The 16,730-nt window shown below is 49.2% G+C and overlaps 4 protein-coding genes across 6 annotated transcripts; 2 read left to right on the top strand and 2 right to left on the bottom strand.

Annotated features, from left to right (window-relative positions):
- The first annotated feature begins 4 nt into the window (after positions 1 to 4).
- On the top strand, positions 5 to 2,169 carry BUD31 (BUD31 homolog). 2 transcript variants are annotated; one of them, XM_074553087.1, is made up of 5 exons: positions 5 to 152; positions 539 to 691; positions 1,130 to 1,252; positions 1,434 to 1,600; positions 1,901 to 2,169. In XM_074553087.1, exons 2-5 carry the CDS (start codon positions 598 to 600, stop codon positions 1,949 to 1,951), a joined length of 435 nt encoding a protein of 144 aa, XP_074409188.1. In that variant the 5' UTR covers positions 5 to 152; positions 539 to 597; the 3' UTR covers positions 1,952 to 2,169. The 2 variants fall into 2 exon arrangements, with proteins under 2 accessions (XP_074409188.1, XP_074409189.1); XM_074553088.1 differs by lacking the exon at positions 5 to 152 and adding an exon at positions 174 to 439.
- PTCD1 (pentatricopeptide repeat domain 1) lies at positions 1,990 to 7,195 on the bottom strand. Its single transcript, XM_005487421.4, has 8 exons — positions 6,584 to 7,195; positions 5,906 to 6,046; positions 5,493 to 5,711; positions 5,042 to 5,143; positions 3,976 to 4,725; positions 3,623 to 3,739; positions 3,137 to 3,319; positions 1,990 to 2,937 (listed from the first exon to the last, which is right to left on the bottom strand). Exons 1-8 carry the CDS (start codon positions 7,043 to 7,045, stop codon positions 2,758 to 2,760), a joined length of 2,154 nt encoding a protein of 717 aa, XP_005487478.2. The 5' UTR covers positions 7,046 to 7,195; the 3' UTR covers positions 1,990 to 2,757.
- Positions 7,196 to 7,281: 86 nt separating this feature from the next.
- On the top strand, positions 7,282 to 13,852 carry CPSF4 (cleavage and polyadenylation specific factor 4). Of its 2 annotated transcripts, XM_005487425.3 has the most exons (8): positions 7,286 to 7,616; positions 8,387 to 8,437; positions 8,927 to 9,079; positions 9,817 to 9,912; positions 10,036 to 10,129; positions 10,832 to 10,904; positions 11,457 to 11,549; positions 12,631 to 12,893. In XM_005487425.3, the coding sequence occupies exons 1-8, from the start codon at positions 7,514 to 7,516 to the stop codon at positions 12,697 to 12,699; spliced, it is 732 nt and encodes a 243-aa protein (XP_005487482.1). In that variant the 5' UTR covers positions 7,286 to 7,513; the 3' UTR covers positions 12,700 to 12,893. The 2 variants fall into 2 exon arrangements, with proteins under 2 accessions (XP_005487479.1, XP_005487482.1); XM_005487422.3 differs by lacking the exon at positions 10,832 to 10,904 and having other exon boundaries at positions 7,282 to 7,616; positions 12,631 to 13,852.
- Positions 13,853 to 14,749: 897 nt separating this feature from the next.
- Positions 14,750 to 16,473, bottom strand: ATP5MF (ATP synthase membrane subunit f). The gene is made up of 4 exons (XM_005487426.4): positions 16,357 to 16,473; positions 16,156 to 16,263; positions 15,226 to 15,342; positions 14,750 to 14,905 (listed from the first exon to the last, which is right to left on the bottom strand). The coding sequence occupies exons 1-4, from the start codon at positions 16,367 to 16,369 to the stop codon at positions 14,877 to 14,879; spliced, it is 267 nt and encodes an 88-aa protein (XP_005487483.1). The 5' UTR covers positions 16,370 to 16,473; the 3' UTR covers positions 14,750 to 14,876.
- Between the last annotated feature and the right edge of the window lie 257 nt (positions 16,474 to 16,730).

The following is a 16,730-nucleotide window of genomic DNA, read 5'->3' as shown; positions in this document are numbered from 1 at the left end:
CAGCGGCTCTCGGCTCTCTCGGGGCGGCGGCGCGGGCGGCGGGGAGCGCTCTGCTCAGGCAGCGCGCGGGGCAGCCCAGGGGGCGCGGCCACGGGCGGGGCGGCTGCGAGAGGACCCCGGGTGACGGCGGCGGCGGCGCGACGGGAGCGGCGGTGAGCGGGACCGGGATAGGGACAGGGACTGGGATCAGGATCCGGGGAGAGAGACGGGGACCAGGATCAGAGACAGGGATTGAGGTCCTCACAGAAATCGGAACCAGGACCTGCGGCCTCCCCTCAGCCCGCCGGCCCCGGGTTCCGTTGTGGGGCTCTCGGGCCGGGCCGGCGGCCTCTGCATCACCGGGAACTGACCGGATTTGTCAGCTCGGAGAAGGAGCGGCTGCCGCGCTTTGCTGAGGAGAAAAACTGACTTATCGTGCGGCAGTCACAGAGCTTTTCACGTAAAAGCTCATTTTTATTTTTGTAGTGAAAAACGGAAAGGGGCAGAGAAACCTGAGCAGAAATATATCTGACAATTGATTTCCTTCCGTTTTCCCCAGTGACTCTGAGGGAGTGCTGGCAGTTCCCCTCGCCCTTTGGCCCTCTCGCTGCCGACGCAATGCCCAAAGTGAAGAGGAGCAGGAAGCCTCCCCCGGATGGCTGGGAGCTGATCGAGCCCACGCTGGACGAGCTGGACCAGAAGATGAGAGAAGGTGAGTGGGTGTTCTCAGGGATGGGACCCCAAAACAAGCTCACAAGAACTGCTTCATGAATACAGGGGAACCTTTTTTGTGTCTGTGCCTCCAGTGGTGCTGCAGGTTGATCCTGGGCCATGCTGGTCCCTAATTTTGGGGTTATGCAGCACAGAGGTTTGGTTACAGCTGATTAGGGGATGAAGCTCATGGGAGTGTGGTAGCTCCTGTAAGGTGAAGTCATTTCTGATCCCAGTGTGGGTCATGTCATCCCCTTACCACTGGTTTTATATCCTAAAGGAGCTCTTCCAGGTCAGGTCTCTCTCATTTGAGTCTCCTCCCTCATTAATCTCAGTTTTATTCCTGCCATGTAATAAAGTTATGAACGTTCTTGGAACAGTTCACTGCACAGTGGGTGAGGGAAGCACTTGGTCACCTGGTGGTTGTGTTCCCTCCCAGCTGAGACAGAGCCACACGAAGGGAAGAGGAAAGTGGAGTCTCTCTGGCCCATCTTCAGGATCCACCACCAGAAAACACGTTACATCTTTGATCTCTTCTACAAGAGGAAAGCAATCAGCAGAGGTGAGGAGGGCAGGGCCAAACTGGAGTGAGGGGGGTGTTCACTGTGAACTGAGCTGGGAGCTGGTGGGAGCAGGTTTCTGGGGAAGGAGGATGGAGGGAAGGCTTGGCAGCTGCCCAGCTCTGCCTGCTGGTTACTACAGCTGGTATCTCCTGATAACTTGTGACTGTCTGCTCCCCCCAGAGCTCTATGAGTACTGCATCAAGGAGGGCTATGCTGACAAAAACCTGATAGCCAAGTGGAAGAAGCAGGGCTATGAGAACCTCTGCTGCCTGCGCTGCATCCAGACTCGGGACACCAACTTTGGCACCAACTGCATCTGCAGGGTCCCCAAAAGCAAGCTGGAAGTGGTGAGTGTACAGCTTGTTCCTCTGCCCTGCAGGAGTTGTGACTTCTCCCAGCCCAGGGACAGCAGAGGGGATAGTGCTGCTCTTCCTGGTCATTTCCTGTGCCTTTGCTGGTAGAACTGGAGTCCAGCTGGTGCTGAAGTTACTGTCAGCTTTGGCATTCATGTAAGGTTGTTAAAAGTATGGGAAATAACACCAGACTGTGGAAACCCTTCCCACCCAGAGCCATTCCCTGCCTGGAGGTCTGAGCCTGCTGCTCTGGCTGTGCTTGGCTCTAACACCCTCCTCATGTTTGTTTTTCAGGGCAGAATCATTGAGTGCACTCACTGTGGATGCAGAGGCTGCTCTGGGTGAAGCCTTTTGCCATCAAACTTGTTTTTTGAACTCTGAGGGACACCCTCCTCCTTCTCCTCAATGGACTATGAGTGCAATTACAGCCATTTTGTGATGGGCTATTTCTGTATTAAATTAAAGCATCAGCATGATCACCTGGATCGTGCATAAATGGGGGGTGCTTTGGAGTAGGGTTTTGTGTAGCCATTTATTTTGAAATAAAGCTTGCCTTCCTGAGAGAGTGCTGTGTTCTTCTGGTGAAACATTCCTGTGCCCCTCTTCTCCTGTTGGATGTGTTCTGGGTGCTTGAAGGTTGCTCTGCACATTCTGAGCTGCTCTGGGTTTTTTCTCAGCTAAGTCCATTTAAAAGGCTGTGTGGAAAAGAATGACAGTTCCCAAATGTCCAGTCTGGGTTCTTCCCTGACCATGTGCAGATGGGAGCTGCATTTCACTGGAATTCTCTGCTGAGGTCTGTAGCCTGGAATTAATGCACAGATCCCTTCAGGAATGCCAGCAGTCTAGAGACTTAGAGGTCACATGTGAAGTACAGACACAGACAAAACCAGCAATGAACTAAACCCCTGTTAACTCTGATTTTGCTTCTTCCTTGTTTTGTAAAGGGTTTGCTAAACTACAGCCCATCTAATCCTCAGCAGTTGAAGGAAATTCACTAAAAATGTATTTGCTCCTCCTTAAAACAAAAGGAAATATTTTATTATGTAACTATTGCAAGAACTGGGGGTTGGGGATACACAAAGCAGCTTTACTACAAGCCAGTTTAAAGAAGCAAGTCATGCATCTTCCTTGTGCTGGAAGAACTTGAAACTTCAGCATCCTGCTCCCTTTTCCTGCACAGCCTCTGCCTCGCTGTCCTGCCCCCCAGGCTTTGCTGTCCTGTACTTGGCCCAGGGGTGGGGGGTCTCCTCTCCAGCCATCACCTTTAACCAGCGGTAGTAGTAGCCACGGAAACCATCAATCTTCTCCAGGTATGGGTTTCTGTGCTTGTACTGCAAAGAGAAACCCACCAGAACAAGTTTCTGTTAGATGAGAGCTCACTTCAGCACCAGCCTGCAGGAGCTACAAGATGCTACAAAGAAACAGTGATCAAGGAATCATCAACCAGACCAGGCAAACCCAGAGGACACTCAGGCAGATATTAAACCATGATATTTATGCCCTCACAGCCTGCCAGTCGTGGCTCCTTACCCTGTCAAATTTGGGAGGGTACCGTGCTGCAAACTCCAGCTGCCGGATGATGACTTCATTGGGAGGCACCTGCGTGTTCCTCATGTCCCGCAGGATCTCCGTGAGGTAACTGTAATCCAGCTGCCTCACTGCTGCAGCTATCAGGCTGCTGTAGATGTGCTTGTTGGGGGTTATTCCAGACCTCTGCAAAGAGCAAATGCTATGGGTAAACAAGTTATCTTCTAAATAGTGCAGGAAGGAAAAGGCAGAGAGGCACTTTTTACTTTTTACAGCTCTCATCACAGGACCTGTGAAGCAGCTCATGCAGTGCCAGCACAAACTGAGACAGACCACCTAAGCTCCAGCTACTCTGGAGCTGCTCTTTTGGGCAGAGAACAAAACCACTCATCACAAAAACCTCAGCAGGTCTTTAAAAAGCATTAACACTTCACTTTGCCTCTTCCTGCAGCTCAGAGCCCAAGCAGCAGAGGAGTTTTCTTTGATTACCTTCAAATCTGAGAGCAGCTGCAGTCCATCCTGCTGGTTGTGGCAGGCAATTGCCAGGTTACAAAATGTGTGGAGGTTAGGTGACAGTCCCCTCTTCACCAGAGCTGGCAGCATGCTCTGCAAGATACAAGTGTTGGCATCACTTCCCAAAAATTCTTACTGTAGCTTTCCAGACAGGGAGCTGGACATGCTAGAACAGAATCCATAAATACTCAGAAATTAACCCAAGCACCACCTTGTGAAAAATGGTGTGAGATCCCAGTTTCTACTGTGGACAGAGAAATGGGTCTCAGCAAAAGAGACCCCTGAGACATCAGGTGGTGATGAGGCTGGTTCTGAGGTTTTTCTCTCACCTTTGCTCCCTCCAGGTCTCCCAGTTTACTTCTCTTCCTCATCAAAGTGTTAAAGAAGGTCACATCTACTTTTACTTTATGATCATCCAGCAATGCCAGCAGAGAGGACTCTGAGGGACTTTGAGGTTCCACCAGCTCAGCCAGTAATGTGAATGTTTTAATGTTGGGCTCTGCATTGTCCTCTTTCATTTTGTTTAAGAATCCCTCCACATCCCCCATCAGAGCCAGTCTGTGGGACGGTGTGGCCACTGTCCCCAGGGAAACCACAGCTGTGTCAGCCACCCTGGAATCCAGCAAGTTGGGCAGGTTGCACAAAGGCAGCTTCTGGCTTGGGTGTGGCTGTTCCTGCCCCATCTCACTCTGGGCTCTCCTCATCAAGGCTCCAGCCCTGCTGTGAGTGACACTGGAGCTGTCAGGAGCAGCTGGTTCTGCTTCAGCCCCAGCCACATCTTCATTTTGTGGCTGGATCCGTTCCTCGGGCTGCACCGAACTCTCCTGAAATAACTGCTTTTCCATAGCTTCCACATCCAGCTGGACAGGAGCACTCTCTGATCCCTTCTTCCTCCGATTTTTCACCTTTTCCTTCCTGCCAGGCAGCAGCTTTAGCTGAGGTGAGCTCTCCGGGGGGCTGAGCAGGAGCCTGGAGGCCACAGCGGGATTGCCGATGCCGCAGTCTCTGGCCGCGCGCAGCATCAGGTTGTAGGTGTGGCTGTCAGCCTTGATTCCCAGCTTGTTCATCTGCTGCCAGACCTGAACAGGGGAAGATGGATATTAAATAACAGGAGCATCTCTAGCAGCCTGTAAGCACATCTGTTAATGGGATCTGTGTGAGAAGGAGTGAATGTACAGCATGACAAGGACAGTGACCTTGAGCTGGAGAGCCCTGTGAGATGATCCAGGGTTATTTACCAATGTATGACATGTCCTGAGCAAAGTCTGGCTTGCAGAACTTTTGCAAGGAGGAGCTGAACTCCTCCCATTTCACTCACCCCACTGCTTTCCATGCATTCACGTGATGAGTTAAACACAGCAGCACTTTCCCCCCTTTCAGAACAGGAGGACAAACCTGCAAGGCAAATCTGAAGCCGTTTTCGGTGTCTTTTATGCAGCTCATGAGAAGGAAGCTGAAGGTCTCAGCTGTGAGGACATGGCCCTTCTGCACAATTTCCTGAAAAGAGCAGAGAGAGCATTAAGCTTCCCAGTCACCCTGTGTGGTGAAGTCAAAAACCACCTTCTTCTTCTGGGGATAGATGTAACAAGTTTTAGATACACCCAGCCAGTTTTAAAGTCAAAACTGCCTCCTCTTAGGTAATTAAGTTTAGACTTTGGTACCAATACCAATTGTATTTGGTACATACAATTTCACTGTATGACAATAAGGATCAATTAAACAGAAACACATGATCTATAATTATCTCTGCTGGAAATGAAATCAAAACCTGATGCAACGTGCCAACTTCCAGGAGCTTTAACCACAGCACAGAATAGGTTTAATAGGAGAAAAGTAACCAATTTACCTTGAGTACATCCAAGCACATCCTGAGGTCTGAGCAGAGGGCACAGACCTTCAGCAGGGCGTGGTAGGTGATGAGGTTCAGCTCCTGGTTTTTGCTCTGCAGCTGCTGCCGCAGTTTCAGGGCGCTCTGCAGCCCCGAGTCCTTCCAGGGGGACTCAGCACAGGCGTTGAACAGGGCTGTGTAAGTGGCCTCTGTGGGGATCAGCCCTCGCTTTTTCATCTGAAGGAAGAGAAGAAGGACTTGAAACTGGCTTTTTTACAAAAGGACAGCTTGAATTTTTTAACTTTTTTAAGAGTTTCAGGCTATGAAGATGCCAACACTAATGCAAAGGCATTTTGGAGACAAATGAACATAACTGAATGCTTGAAATGCTTCTAGCTTAGAAAATACTTTGAGGGAGAAGTTAAACCTACATCATTGTAGAGCCTGAATGCCTTCTTCACGTAGCCAACCCTGCCACAGCCACCAATGAGAACAGTGTAATTGCCTTCTTCTGGCTGGACACGCTCCTCCTTCAGCATCTGCACCTCAAACAGCTCCAGAGCCTCTGCCAGCTACAAGGATGACAAAAATCCATCATGAGGCAGCAAGAGAATCAACTACAATGGATATTAATAAATGCAGCTGTGGGCAGATTGTAGTGCAAGTGCTACAAAGTGTGGGGCTCCTCACAATAAGGCTGGAGAGGATCTTTGGAGCAGAGCATGTGGTAACAGGACAGGGGATGGTTTTAAGCTGACAGAGGAGAGATTTAGGTTAGATATTGGGAAGAAATCCTTTACTGTGAGGGAAGTGAGGCATTGGCACAGGGTGCCCAGAGAGGCTGTGGCTGCCCCTGGATCCCTGCAAGTGTCCAAGGCCAAGCTGGACATGGTTTGGAGCAACCTGGGATAGTGGAAGGTGTCCCTGCCCATGGCAAGGGGTGGAACTGGATGTCTTTAACGTCTTTTCCAACCCAAACTGTTTTATTATGATTCTACAGGAAATTCTTATCTTAATTCTTTCTGTAAAGATACCAAGTGATACACAGCAAGTCAGAGCTGCATCTTTCATCAGTGCTATTAAAAACAAGAGAAGAGCTGGGCTCAAACCTTGTCCTCTTTGATGAGAGCCTTGCACCGTAGGAAGTACCAGTATGGAGTGTTCTTAGGGCCACGTCGAGGTTTTCTTTCTGGTTCTTCTTCTCCTTCTTCTCGAAGCTTTAAATCCCGAAAGCGCGCTGTGGTTTTGTGGTAATATTTCCTAGAGGAAAATTTATCAGAGAGCGTCCCAAACTCCACACCTTCATCATCATCATCATCGTCATCCTTCTGCTCCTCGGCAGCTCCAGCGGAGCTGCCAGCACTGATGTCTTTCGGGTCGCTGCCGGACAGTTTGGAGGAGGTCTGGGAGGAGCTGCACGTTCTCCAGCCCGGCAGCGGGCCCTGGCCTGGGGGCCGGGACAGGAGCGGCGCCTGCCCGGCTCCAACCCCGGGGGCTGCGCACCGCGCCCGGAGAACAGCGGGAGAGGCGTAGCGGCACCAGCGGGGAACGAGGAGCCGCAGGGAGCCCATGATGTGCCCGCGGTCCCGGAAGCGAGCGGGTGCGGAGCGGAAACAGAGCCAGGACCGGCACCGGGAGCGGGACCAAACCCGGAGCTGGCCCTGCCCTCACACGGTCCCTCCTCACCCCGCCCCTGACCCACGGCGCCTGCGCGCACGGAAGGGGCGTGTCCCCGCTGGTCTCTGATTGGCCGGAGCGCGCGCGCTGCCCGCCGGGCTAGGGCGTCCCGAGCGCTGATTGGCCGGAGCGCGCGCGCTGCCCGCCGGGCGGCCGTGCCCGCCGTGGGTCCCGTCATTCCGCGGGCGGGCGGCGCGGGGCGGCCACGGGGCTGCCGCCGCCGCCTCCCCTCACTGCAGGCGCTGCCGGCGCGGAGTGGAGCGGGCCGGGCCGGGCCCGCCCGGGCCCGCCCGCCCGCCGCCTCCAACACCGCCACCATTCCGCCCCTACCTTCCCGTTGCCGGCGGCCCCCAGCTGCCACCATGCAAGAGCTCATCGCCAGCGTGGATCACATCACGTTCGACCTGGAGCTGGCCGTGGAGCAGCAGCTGGGGGCACAGCCGCTCCCCTTCCCTGGCATGGACAGTGCGTGTGGGCTCTCTGCTCCGCGGGGGGCTCGGGCAGGGCTGGGCTGGGGTGCCTGGGAGGTCTGCAGGGATCTGAGCGTCTTCCTCGGGTCTTACCCGTAGATCTACTCAACTTCTGCTTTCCCCGTGAAGTTTCTGTCATAACCCAGATGTTTGTCTTTTCTACTTAGTGAAATTCGTAGTTACTGCTAGCCAGGCTGGAAAAGTAAAGTTGAGATGTTGCTGTAAATAAACATCACTCTCCTGCACAGTACTTTATATTTCCTTTTTCATTTCCTTTTGGTAGATGAAGTATTTCGATGGGGAGAGTCATCTGCTTTAGGTTTATCCATGGCTGGCTCTCTTTCCTTCAGTCTCACACAGACTCAGGAGACTCACAGTTTGCTGGGTTTTTCTGGCAGGGCTACTAAACTTGTGTTTAACTCCCTTGAATGTCCCTCTTTGTCAGAATCTGCAAGGGATAACGTGCTAATGTTGTTTCAGGCACTTCTGGTAAAGAAATATAAAACTTTTAATGCCATGATTACAAATACAGAGTTCAGGAGTTGGACTTTGATGATTCCTGTGGGTCCCATCCAACTCAGGATATTCTGTGATAGGACTGACTTAACAGCAGAGGAAAACCCAGTTGAGAACTTAAACAGCTGAAAAGCAAAAGAAGCACCTCCAAATCTGCAAACTCCCCTTGCTGTCCCTCAAGAAGAAAACAGATAAAGGTTGCCATGAAGCTTTGATAAAATAAATGATGTTTCCTTATTCTCTCCACAGAATCGGGCGCAGCTGTCTGTGAGTTTTTTTTAAAGGCGGCATGTGGAAAAGGCAAGTGGTGTGGAATATTGGAAAAGGCAATTATTCTTACAGGATGGGGGGTGAAAACAGATTTTCCAGCACTGGTTATAGTGCTCTTGTTTTGTAAAACTGAGGGGGTAACTCAGATAGAGGAGGAAACTGAAGGATGTTGGAATATCTGCAGCAATTGGGAAATAATGGTATTTTTTAAGGGAGCTGGGAAGTAAAGAAACAAAGCTACTGTTAAAGGAAGGTTTGAACTCGCCATAAGCTGACTTTGCAGTGGATCTGTGTCTTAGTTGCTGTGGATTGTAGTTTCCAGGATTAAGAGCTGGAAACTTTGTTGTGAAGCTCATTAGAGGGTATCACAGGGATGTTTTAGAACTCCCTGTTTGCTGTTATCACTTAAGGCTAAAATCATAGGTGATGTCTTCTGAAACCCCTCTTGCAGAGAGATTGCTGTTGCCCTGTGTGACACACTTTAATTGTTCTTTTTTCCCTTCTCCCACCCTTCCACAGGAGGCATGTGCCCATTCAGACACATCAGTGGGGAAAAGACAGTTGTTTGTAAACACTGGCTACGAGGACTGTGCAAAAAGGGAGACCAGTGCGAGTTCCTGCACGAGTATGACATGACCAAGATGCCTGAGTGTTACTTCTACTCCAAATTTGGTAAGCAGCTCCTGCAGGTGTGGGAGTCTGAAGAAGATCCTCCTCCTCATGGCATTACATTCTTCTGTGGTTGATGTTAGGCTGACATTTTCCCAGATCTGCTTCACCTTATTATCCACGTAAATTTGTGATGTATTGTAGGTGTCTTTACTTGACTGCTTGTCCCTTGCAGGAAGAAGGGGGAAACTGCTGTTTTTACTGCTTTTTTTTGCCTTTAGTTCACTTTTTTGGGGTATGAGATGAGTAGGCTGAGCAGCTGGGCTTGGCATGACTGTGATTTTGGGGAGTTGATGAGCAAGCAGAGGGCATAGGTGTGCAAAACCTTTGTGCACTTGCTTTCCAGCTCTGGAGATGTGGACATAATGGGGCAACTTGGTGCCAGAAACTTACAGTCTTGTAGGTTTCCTTGGATTGAGGTTAGTGTGCAATTTGTAGTTTCTCCACACTTCTGGTGCACTAAGTGTTTGGGGTTTTGTTACCATGACTGCTCTTTCAGATTTAGTTCCCCCATTGTTTTTAAAAACATAAATCATCCAGTCTGGTAGAACTTGGCTCACCAGGGGTGAGTCCTTGGAGCTCTTCATGGAGGTTAAGGCAGGCAGTGAGACTGTTGTGCCTGAAGTTACAAATGTTGCTAACAGCTCTGTGGGAGCTACACGATCCAGGTAATGTTTTGAGAATCATTTTGATCTCAGACCTGCACAAGTGACTGAGAAGTGTGTTTGCCTTTGGTACAGGGGAATGCAGTAACAAGGAATGTCCATTCTTGCACATTGACCCGGAGTCGAAGATCAAAGACTGTCCCTGGTATGACAGAGGCTTCTGCAAACACGGTATGTGCCTCCCACAGTTCCTGTGCCTGCAGATCAAGGGGGAGTGTTGCTGTTCCATCTTGGCATGTTCTGCTGGGATGTGGATGTATGGAGTGGGAACTGCTGAGCTTTGTGCTGTTGCAGGTCCCCTGTGCAGACATCGGCACACTCGGAGAGTCATTTGTGTGAATTACCTGGTGGGATTCTGTCCAGAGGGCCCTGCCTGTAAATTCATGCAGTGAGTATGCTCCAGGCCTGCCCTGCAGCCTTGTGTTTCCCCTGTGGTCTGGTTCATGTCAAATGAGGGTGCTCCCGTGCTTCCCAATGGTTTGGAGATTTGCCAGTGTTTAGTTGGGCCAAATTTTTACTGATTTGAGGATTGAAAAAGTATTTACAAAAGCATGTAGTGACAGGACAAGGAGGAATGGTTTCAAACTGAAAGGGAGTAGGTTTAGATTAGGAATTAGAAAAAAAATTCTTCCCTGTGAGGGTGGTGAGGCCCTGGCACAGGTTGCTCAGAGAAGCTGTGGCTGCCCCATCCCTTAAAGTGTCCAAGGTCAGGTTAGATGGAGCTGGGGCAACCTGGGATAGTTCAAAGTGTTCCTGCCTGTGGCAGGGGGGTTGGAACTGTATGAGTTGTGAATCTCTTCCAACCCAAACCCGTCTGTGGTATGGGGCAGGGCCTCTCCAGGGAGTTCCCAGTGAGACTGGCATGGTGATTAGGTGCCATCAGTGCAGTGGAATCACATGGATTTATATTCCAGAAGGCAGAGGGATATGCAACACATATGTAAAGAGAAGTGGGGAGGGGGAGGTCTGTTTCCTGTGAGCCAGATTTAACTGGCTGAATGTTTTGTTGTTTGGAGTTACTTGACTGAGCTGATGATAAAATGTTGGCATATGATTTGAGAATCAATGTTCTTGTTTCCATCTAAACCAGCCCTCGGTTTGAACTGCCAATGGGAACCACAGAGCAACCACCACTGCCTCAGCCAACACAAACACAGCAAAAGGTACCCAGATTCCCTGCCTCCCCACACAGCCACCCTCAAAGCTCTCCCACGGTGCTTTAAAATAGATTAGGTTGTCAAGTGGTCAAAATTGGGCACCCAGGCTCTGGGGTTTGGAAGGGAGAATTAAACAGTGAGCAACCCTGAGTGCCATTGTAGTGATGAAACCCCACAATTGTTCCAACTTCACATGGAGATCATGTCACAGAACACTCCCACGCCACACAGAAACACATCAGATGTAGTTGTGCAGCAGTCTGCCAGGTTTTGTAATCAGGGTGACATCCCTCCGTGATGGCAATGATATTTTAGCAGCCTGAACCTACTCTCCAAATCTGCTTTCCAGAGAAAAACAGGATCACTGGGCTTTGTAAGCTCAGTGCTTGATTTCTTCTTTCTGCTGCTCCAGCTGGCTGAGCACCCACACACAGATTTGGAGAAAAATTGATCATTTGACATATGGGGTGCTCTTTTCCCTTCTTAACAAAATAAAAACCACAAAGATCTTTATCCTTGATGCACTTAACGAGTCAGAACTCTTCTCCTACCCAACAGAGGACACCCCAAGTCATTGGAGTCATGCAATCTCAAAATAACAACAGTGGGAACAGAGGACCCCGGCCGTTGGAGCAGGTCACCTGCTACAAGGTAATGCAGAGGGGAGGGCTCAGGTGGGAAGGCAAAAAGGCTTTTTCACAGTTTAAAAAGAATTCTGAGCTTTGCTCAGTAGACACTGTGTGGTGCCTGGATACAGCTGTGGGAATTGGCCTTGAGTTCTGAGGTCGCTGCCTTGCTGTGACAATGACAAATTCTGTAGGACTTTGCTGTCTGCTAATAAACAGGAAAACCCTGACCCAAAGACTGGAAGGAGACTGCCAAGCTGCACATCTCAAAATTAGAGTTAATAGAAATTTTTGTCTCATAAGCTGATTTGCTTACACTGGTGGGTGTAGATTCTCTTCTCCCGGAAGGTCATTGAAAGTAGCAAATTAAGTTTGCACAGCCTGCTCAGTGTTTGAGCTGTAAATGTGGTGTCAAAGCAAGGAATGAGTTGTTCACCTTGGTTGCTCATTGAGGAGCACCAGAAAAATTTGGACACAAGTTTCCATCTCCTTATTTTTCCACAAAAGCCACAGTCACTAGAAAAGGACAAAGAATCTTCCTGTCCCTTTTGCCCTGACAGTTACAACATTTTACATGTCACCTCTGAGCCTTAGGTGCATGTTTGGGTGAAAGTCACTGTGATTGGAGAGGGATATTAAATAGCTGAATCCATTTCACTGAAAACCTTTAATAGCTGCCTCTTTAATCTGCAAGTGAATTACAGATCTGGAGAAGGCTGTTGCACCAGGTACTGGCATTTCTGTGTGTTTGAGTAGCTTCAAGATGCAAAGTCACGAATCTGTGACTTTCTCAAGTTCAGAGGTGCTTTTCTTTGTTTATTCATGAAGATCAGAAGAGTCCCCATGGATATGGTGCATATCACATGGAGTAGTCTTAGAATAACATGGCATCAGGTTACTCCCAGCATAGAAGCAGTTTTTGCTCCTGGTAGCAGCCCATAAATCCTGTCCCTCCTGACACCCTGTTTCACTGCACCTGCTAAATGCTGCATCTTCCACGTGTGGAAAAGCTTCCAAATGGGAGCACTTGCTGGGTGCCTTAACAAAAGGCAGCTAGGAGGAAAGAGCTGTATCCCTGCAATAATTCCTGTCTCTTTCTCTTCCAGTGTGGTGAAAAAGGTCATTATGCCAACAGATGCACCAAAGGACACCTGGCCTTTCTCAGTGGACAGTGAAGGAGCAGCAGGAAGGTGCAAGGGAGCTGTTACCACTGAGGAAAGGTTTCTGCCTAGCACAATGTCTGGAGCTATTAATCAGGTTGTTTTTTTAATGCCATTACTGAAAGAACTGGTCAGAGGCTGGCTGCTGCTAAGCAACATTTTTGTAATTGTTCCCAACTTTTTTTAAGTTTTAACCTTTTTAAAATCAATTTTGGCCTCCGCCTGTGTTCATTGAGCCCTTATGAAAGGTAGATCTAAAAGCCAGTAGATAAACCAAGCCCTTACTGGTGCAGCACTCCACATAAACACATCTTAGGCCAGTGTTTCTTTAAAGTATTTTCCTTCTGCCACTTCTCTTTGGAGAATCTGCAGCGTTTCAGCCCTCCCTGTGGAAAGCAGGAAGACTGACTGGGAAAACTTAACACTTGCAATGCCTTCTCCTCAGTGAGGAAGCAGGGATTCTGCTGTCCCGTAGCTCTTCAAAAACCAAGTCCTGTTTCCAGGTCAGCCTGGTGAGCTTGTCCTGGTGGCTGACAAACCCCTCACGTACATCAGGCAGTAAAACCTGTGTCCACTCACTTTGTTTCTGTGCTTCTTGCTGTGCTGAAGGTTAGAAATCAATCTTCTGGGAGAGAACTGATCAGGGGGACGATAAATTGGCATCTTTCTGATTAGCCAGACAATAAAGAACAATGATGATAGGAAAGCTGCAGCTGTGCTCAGTTCCCACTTGCAGAAAGGAGGGACAAGAGCACAGCTTGGAGTAGGGATAGAAGAGCCTTGTCTCAGCCCCCATCACCCAGCTCACTCTGAGCAGGTATTCCCACACTAGAGAGCATCTAGTGTGGGAAGTGGAGCTCTTTATTCTTATGGAACACAGCTTTTAAAGTGTTGGTAGAGATCCCTTCTGAAAGCATATTTTTTTTCTACACAAACCCCATTTATTTGGAGATGACTATTTCAAAAGGGCCAATGACAAAATGTGAATTAAAAGAAAAAAAATACCCACAATGTGAGCCTTATTGATTCTACCCCATCTCTTCATTTGCTGCCTGCCTTTATACTTTGTTTTTATTGAAATGTACTGATGGCAAAAGCTGGCTGTGAATTTATTTTTCTTGAAGAACAAGGTAAATGTGGCTGGATTAAGAGAAGTGACCAGAGCCTGTGTTGGTGTCCATGACTGCAGTTATTTCACTGTGGAAGTTTCAAGTCTGGAGTCACAGACCATCAGACACTTTGATAACACTCTGTGCCCCCCTCAGACTGAGCTGTGATCTGTTTGTAACTGGGTATGTGGAAAAGGAGCTAAAACAAAACACTCCAATGCCTGATCACCTTCCCCACCCAGTTCAGGAGCTTTTGGGCTTCAGTACCAGTTTTCCAACACTGAAAGCCTTCCTGTAACCACTGAAGCTCTTGGGAGATTCCTCATGTTGCTCAAGAAGTGGTTTTCACCCTCCCTGCTGTTCAGGTGGGCAGCAGTGCCCAGCCCCAGGTGCTGGTGTGATTTTGGGGCATGAGGAAGCTCAGAGCTGGGGCCAAACCCACAGATGCTCCTTTTGAGCTGCATTTAAGAAGGAAAGTTTTCCTTTATTTTGACAGATTAAAAGTCTGAAGCTTATTCCCACTCAGAATGACCTCCCAGTTTTGGCAGTGAAAGGAGTTCTGATGGAAATTTTGGGTTACCTGAGGCAGTGACAGAAAGAAAGCTGCAGCCCTGTCTCATGTCAGACAGTGCTGTGCAATGATGGAAAACTGCCCAAAACACCTCCAGCCCCTGGTGACAGCCTGACTGAGAACCAGAAACAGCCACAGGGCACACAAAGCTCAGATAGTCTTTCAAATCAAAACACATCCTCTCAGCCCCTTGTCCAGCCTGTCCCTAATGGCCAGGAAGAAGCAATCCCATGCTATCACTTTTATCAAACAGGAATCAGTTACCAACAGTTCATGATACAGCCCAAGGAGCAGCTGCTTTCCCTCTGAACTTACCCTGAGGGGTGAAACTCTCAGAATACAAATTTATTTGCACCATTAACAACTCAATTAGGAGAATGTCAGCTCAGGAAATGTAAAGTGTATGCACTTTATTATTGGTCACAAGAGTACAGGTTTAATATCCAATAGTTCTGATGTCTTGTGTCAGGGCAGCTGTGCCAGGAGCTGCAGCTTCACCTTCTGAGGGGGTCTCAGTGGTATTTCCTCCTGCGGTCGTGCTCTGCAGCAAAGCACAGCAAGTTAATTCTGCTGAACTCACAAGAAAAAAACTGCACCACACCTGAAATTGCAGGCAAGAAAGCATTCTGAAAAACCCCTGAGCATTTATTTTCTAGGTGCTGTCAGGTCAGACAGACACGAAGATCTAAACTTTCTTCACTGCCAAGAAAATACTCAGCATTCAAGTTTTCTAAAGCTAAAAGAAGTTTGATTGCCAACAGTCTTTCTTTTATTTCTAAAAGCAGCAGCAGGTGATTGTTTTTATCCCCCAGGCAACCTTCCAAGCTGCCCTGCACACACTGAGCCATGGTTTTTACTTACTGATGTGACTGTAGCTCCACATGTAGCTGAGGACAATATACCCAGCCAGCAACATGGAGAGACCCCCGAGGCCCCCCTTCCTCACATTGATGTATTTGTTGTAGTATCTCTGGTGACCTGTGGAGGAGGAAAAGGTTTCAGAGCAGCCAGATGAGTTGTGTGTTACCCTATGAGAAAAAGAAGCAGCCTGGATTCACAAAAAAGAAATTGGTGCTAATGAAACATTTGAAGGTCTCAGAAGCAAGTCTGAGAGGAGGCAACCTGTGTGTTGGTTGAGCAAGGTGATCCAAGTTAACAGACTTAAGCCTTAAAAAATAAACAAACAAAAGGAAAAAAAAAACACATTTTCCCATTTTTTTCCTAAATATTATTATGACTTTCATGAGCTCAAGCTCCTTTTGAATTATCTTCCATACAATATATACATGCACACATGAATTATCAAAGGCAGACACATGTGATATTTTGTGTTTAAATCTACCCGAATCACATGTATATCTACAACAAATGACATTGGTCCCAAGTGATCCATAAGGGCTCGGTCTCCTCTTTCACTGTCTCTAGGGATCAACTGCATTTTAATCCTTTTTTGTTTACTTGATGCTGTGAAACCCCAAGATTTCCAGCCAAAGGGTTCAGGACTAAAGGCATCCCATTTCCCCTTTATTCAAGAAGGAACACTGAGAACAAACATCTAGCGCATAAAACCCACACGAGAAATAAATTTACAGATGGAAAAACGATGTTACAGGAGAAGCTGCTTTGGGAAGGCAAAACTGGGCATGGAGCAGCCCCTGCGCTGCCAGACACCCTCCCCTCAGGCATCATCCTCTCTGACAGGCAGGGATTACTGTGCGCTATTATCCCTGGCTCCCTCAGGAGAAGGAATGAGGGTCCCGCACCCTCCGGGCCTCCCCGCATCCCCCTCACCTCTCCGGATGGCCCCCAAGATGCCGCCGGGGGTGAAGTCCCTCATAGCCAGCCAGCTGCCCAGCTGGCCCAGCTTCACGTCCATCAGCTTGGTGTCCTTGAGGAGAACTGCGGCAGGGAGAGGGAGAGAGCCCGGTCAGCGCGGGGCCGAGGGAGGGAAGGAGGGGAACGCCGCGGTCACCTTGATCCCCCCGCACTCACCCGGCTTCGCCATCTTGGTGTGCCCGGAAGGGACGCGCGCGGGGGCTCATGGGAGGAGGGAAGGGCGGGAACGCGGCCGGGGGCGGGACGGGGCCGCCGCCATCTTGGGTGTGTCACTGTCCCTTCAGGAGGGACCATGGCGGTCCCGGTGCCGCCTTGAGCCCGTGCAGCCTGTCCTAGGGACAGGACAAGGAGTAATTGGTACTAATTGGAAGTGGGGAAAATTTTGATTAGATATACAGAAAAAATTTCTCCCTGTGAGGGTGGTGAGGCTGTGGCACAGGTTGCTCAGAAAAGCTGTGGCTGCCCCATCCCCGCAAGCGTCCAAGGCCAGATTGGACAGGGATTGTAGCAACGTGGTCTGGTGGAAAGTA

The sequence above is a fragment of the Zonotrichia albicollis genome, chromosome 16, assembly GCF_047830755.1.
Source record: "Zonotrichia albicollis isolate bZonAlb1 chromosome 16, bZonAlb1.hap1, whole genome shotgun sequence".
Classification (NCBI taxonomy): domain Eukaryota; kingdom Metazoa; phylum Chordata; class Aves; order Passeriformes; family Passerellidae; genus Zonotrichia; species Zonotrichia albicollis.
The sequence above is the reverse complement of the archived record's forward strand: the minus strand, read 5'-3'. Positions and strand labels throughout refer to the sequence as shown.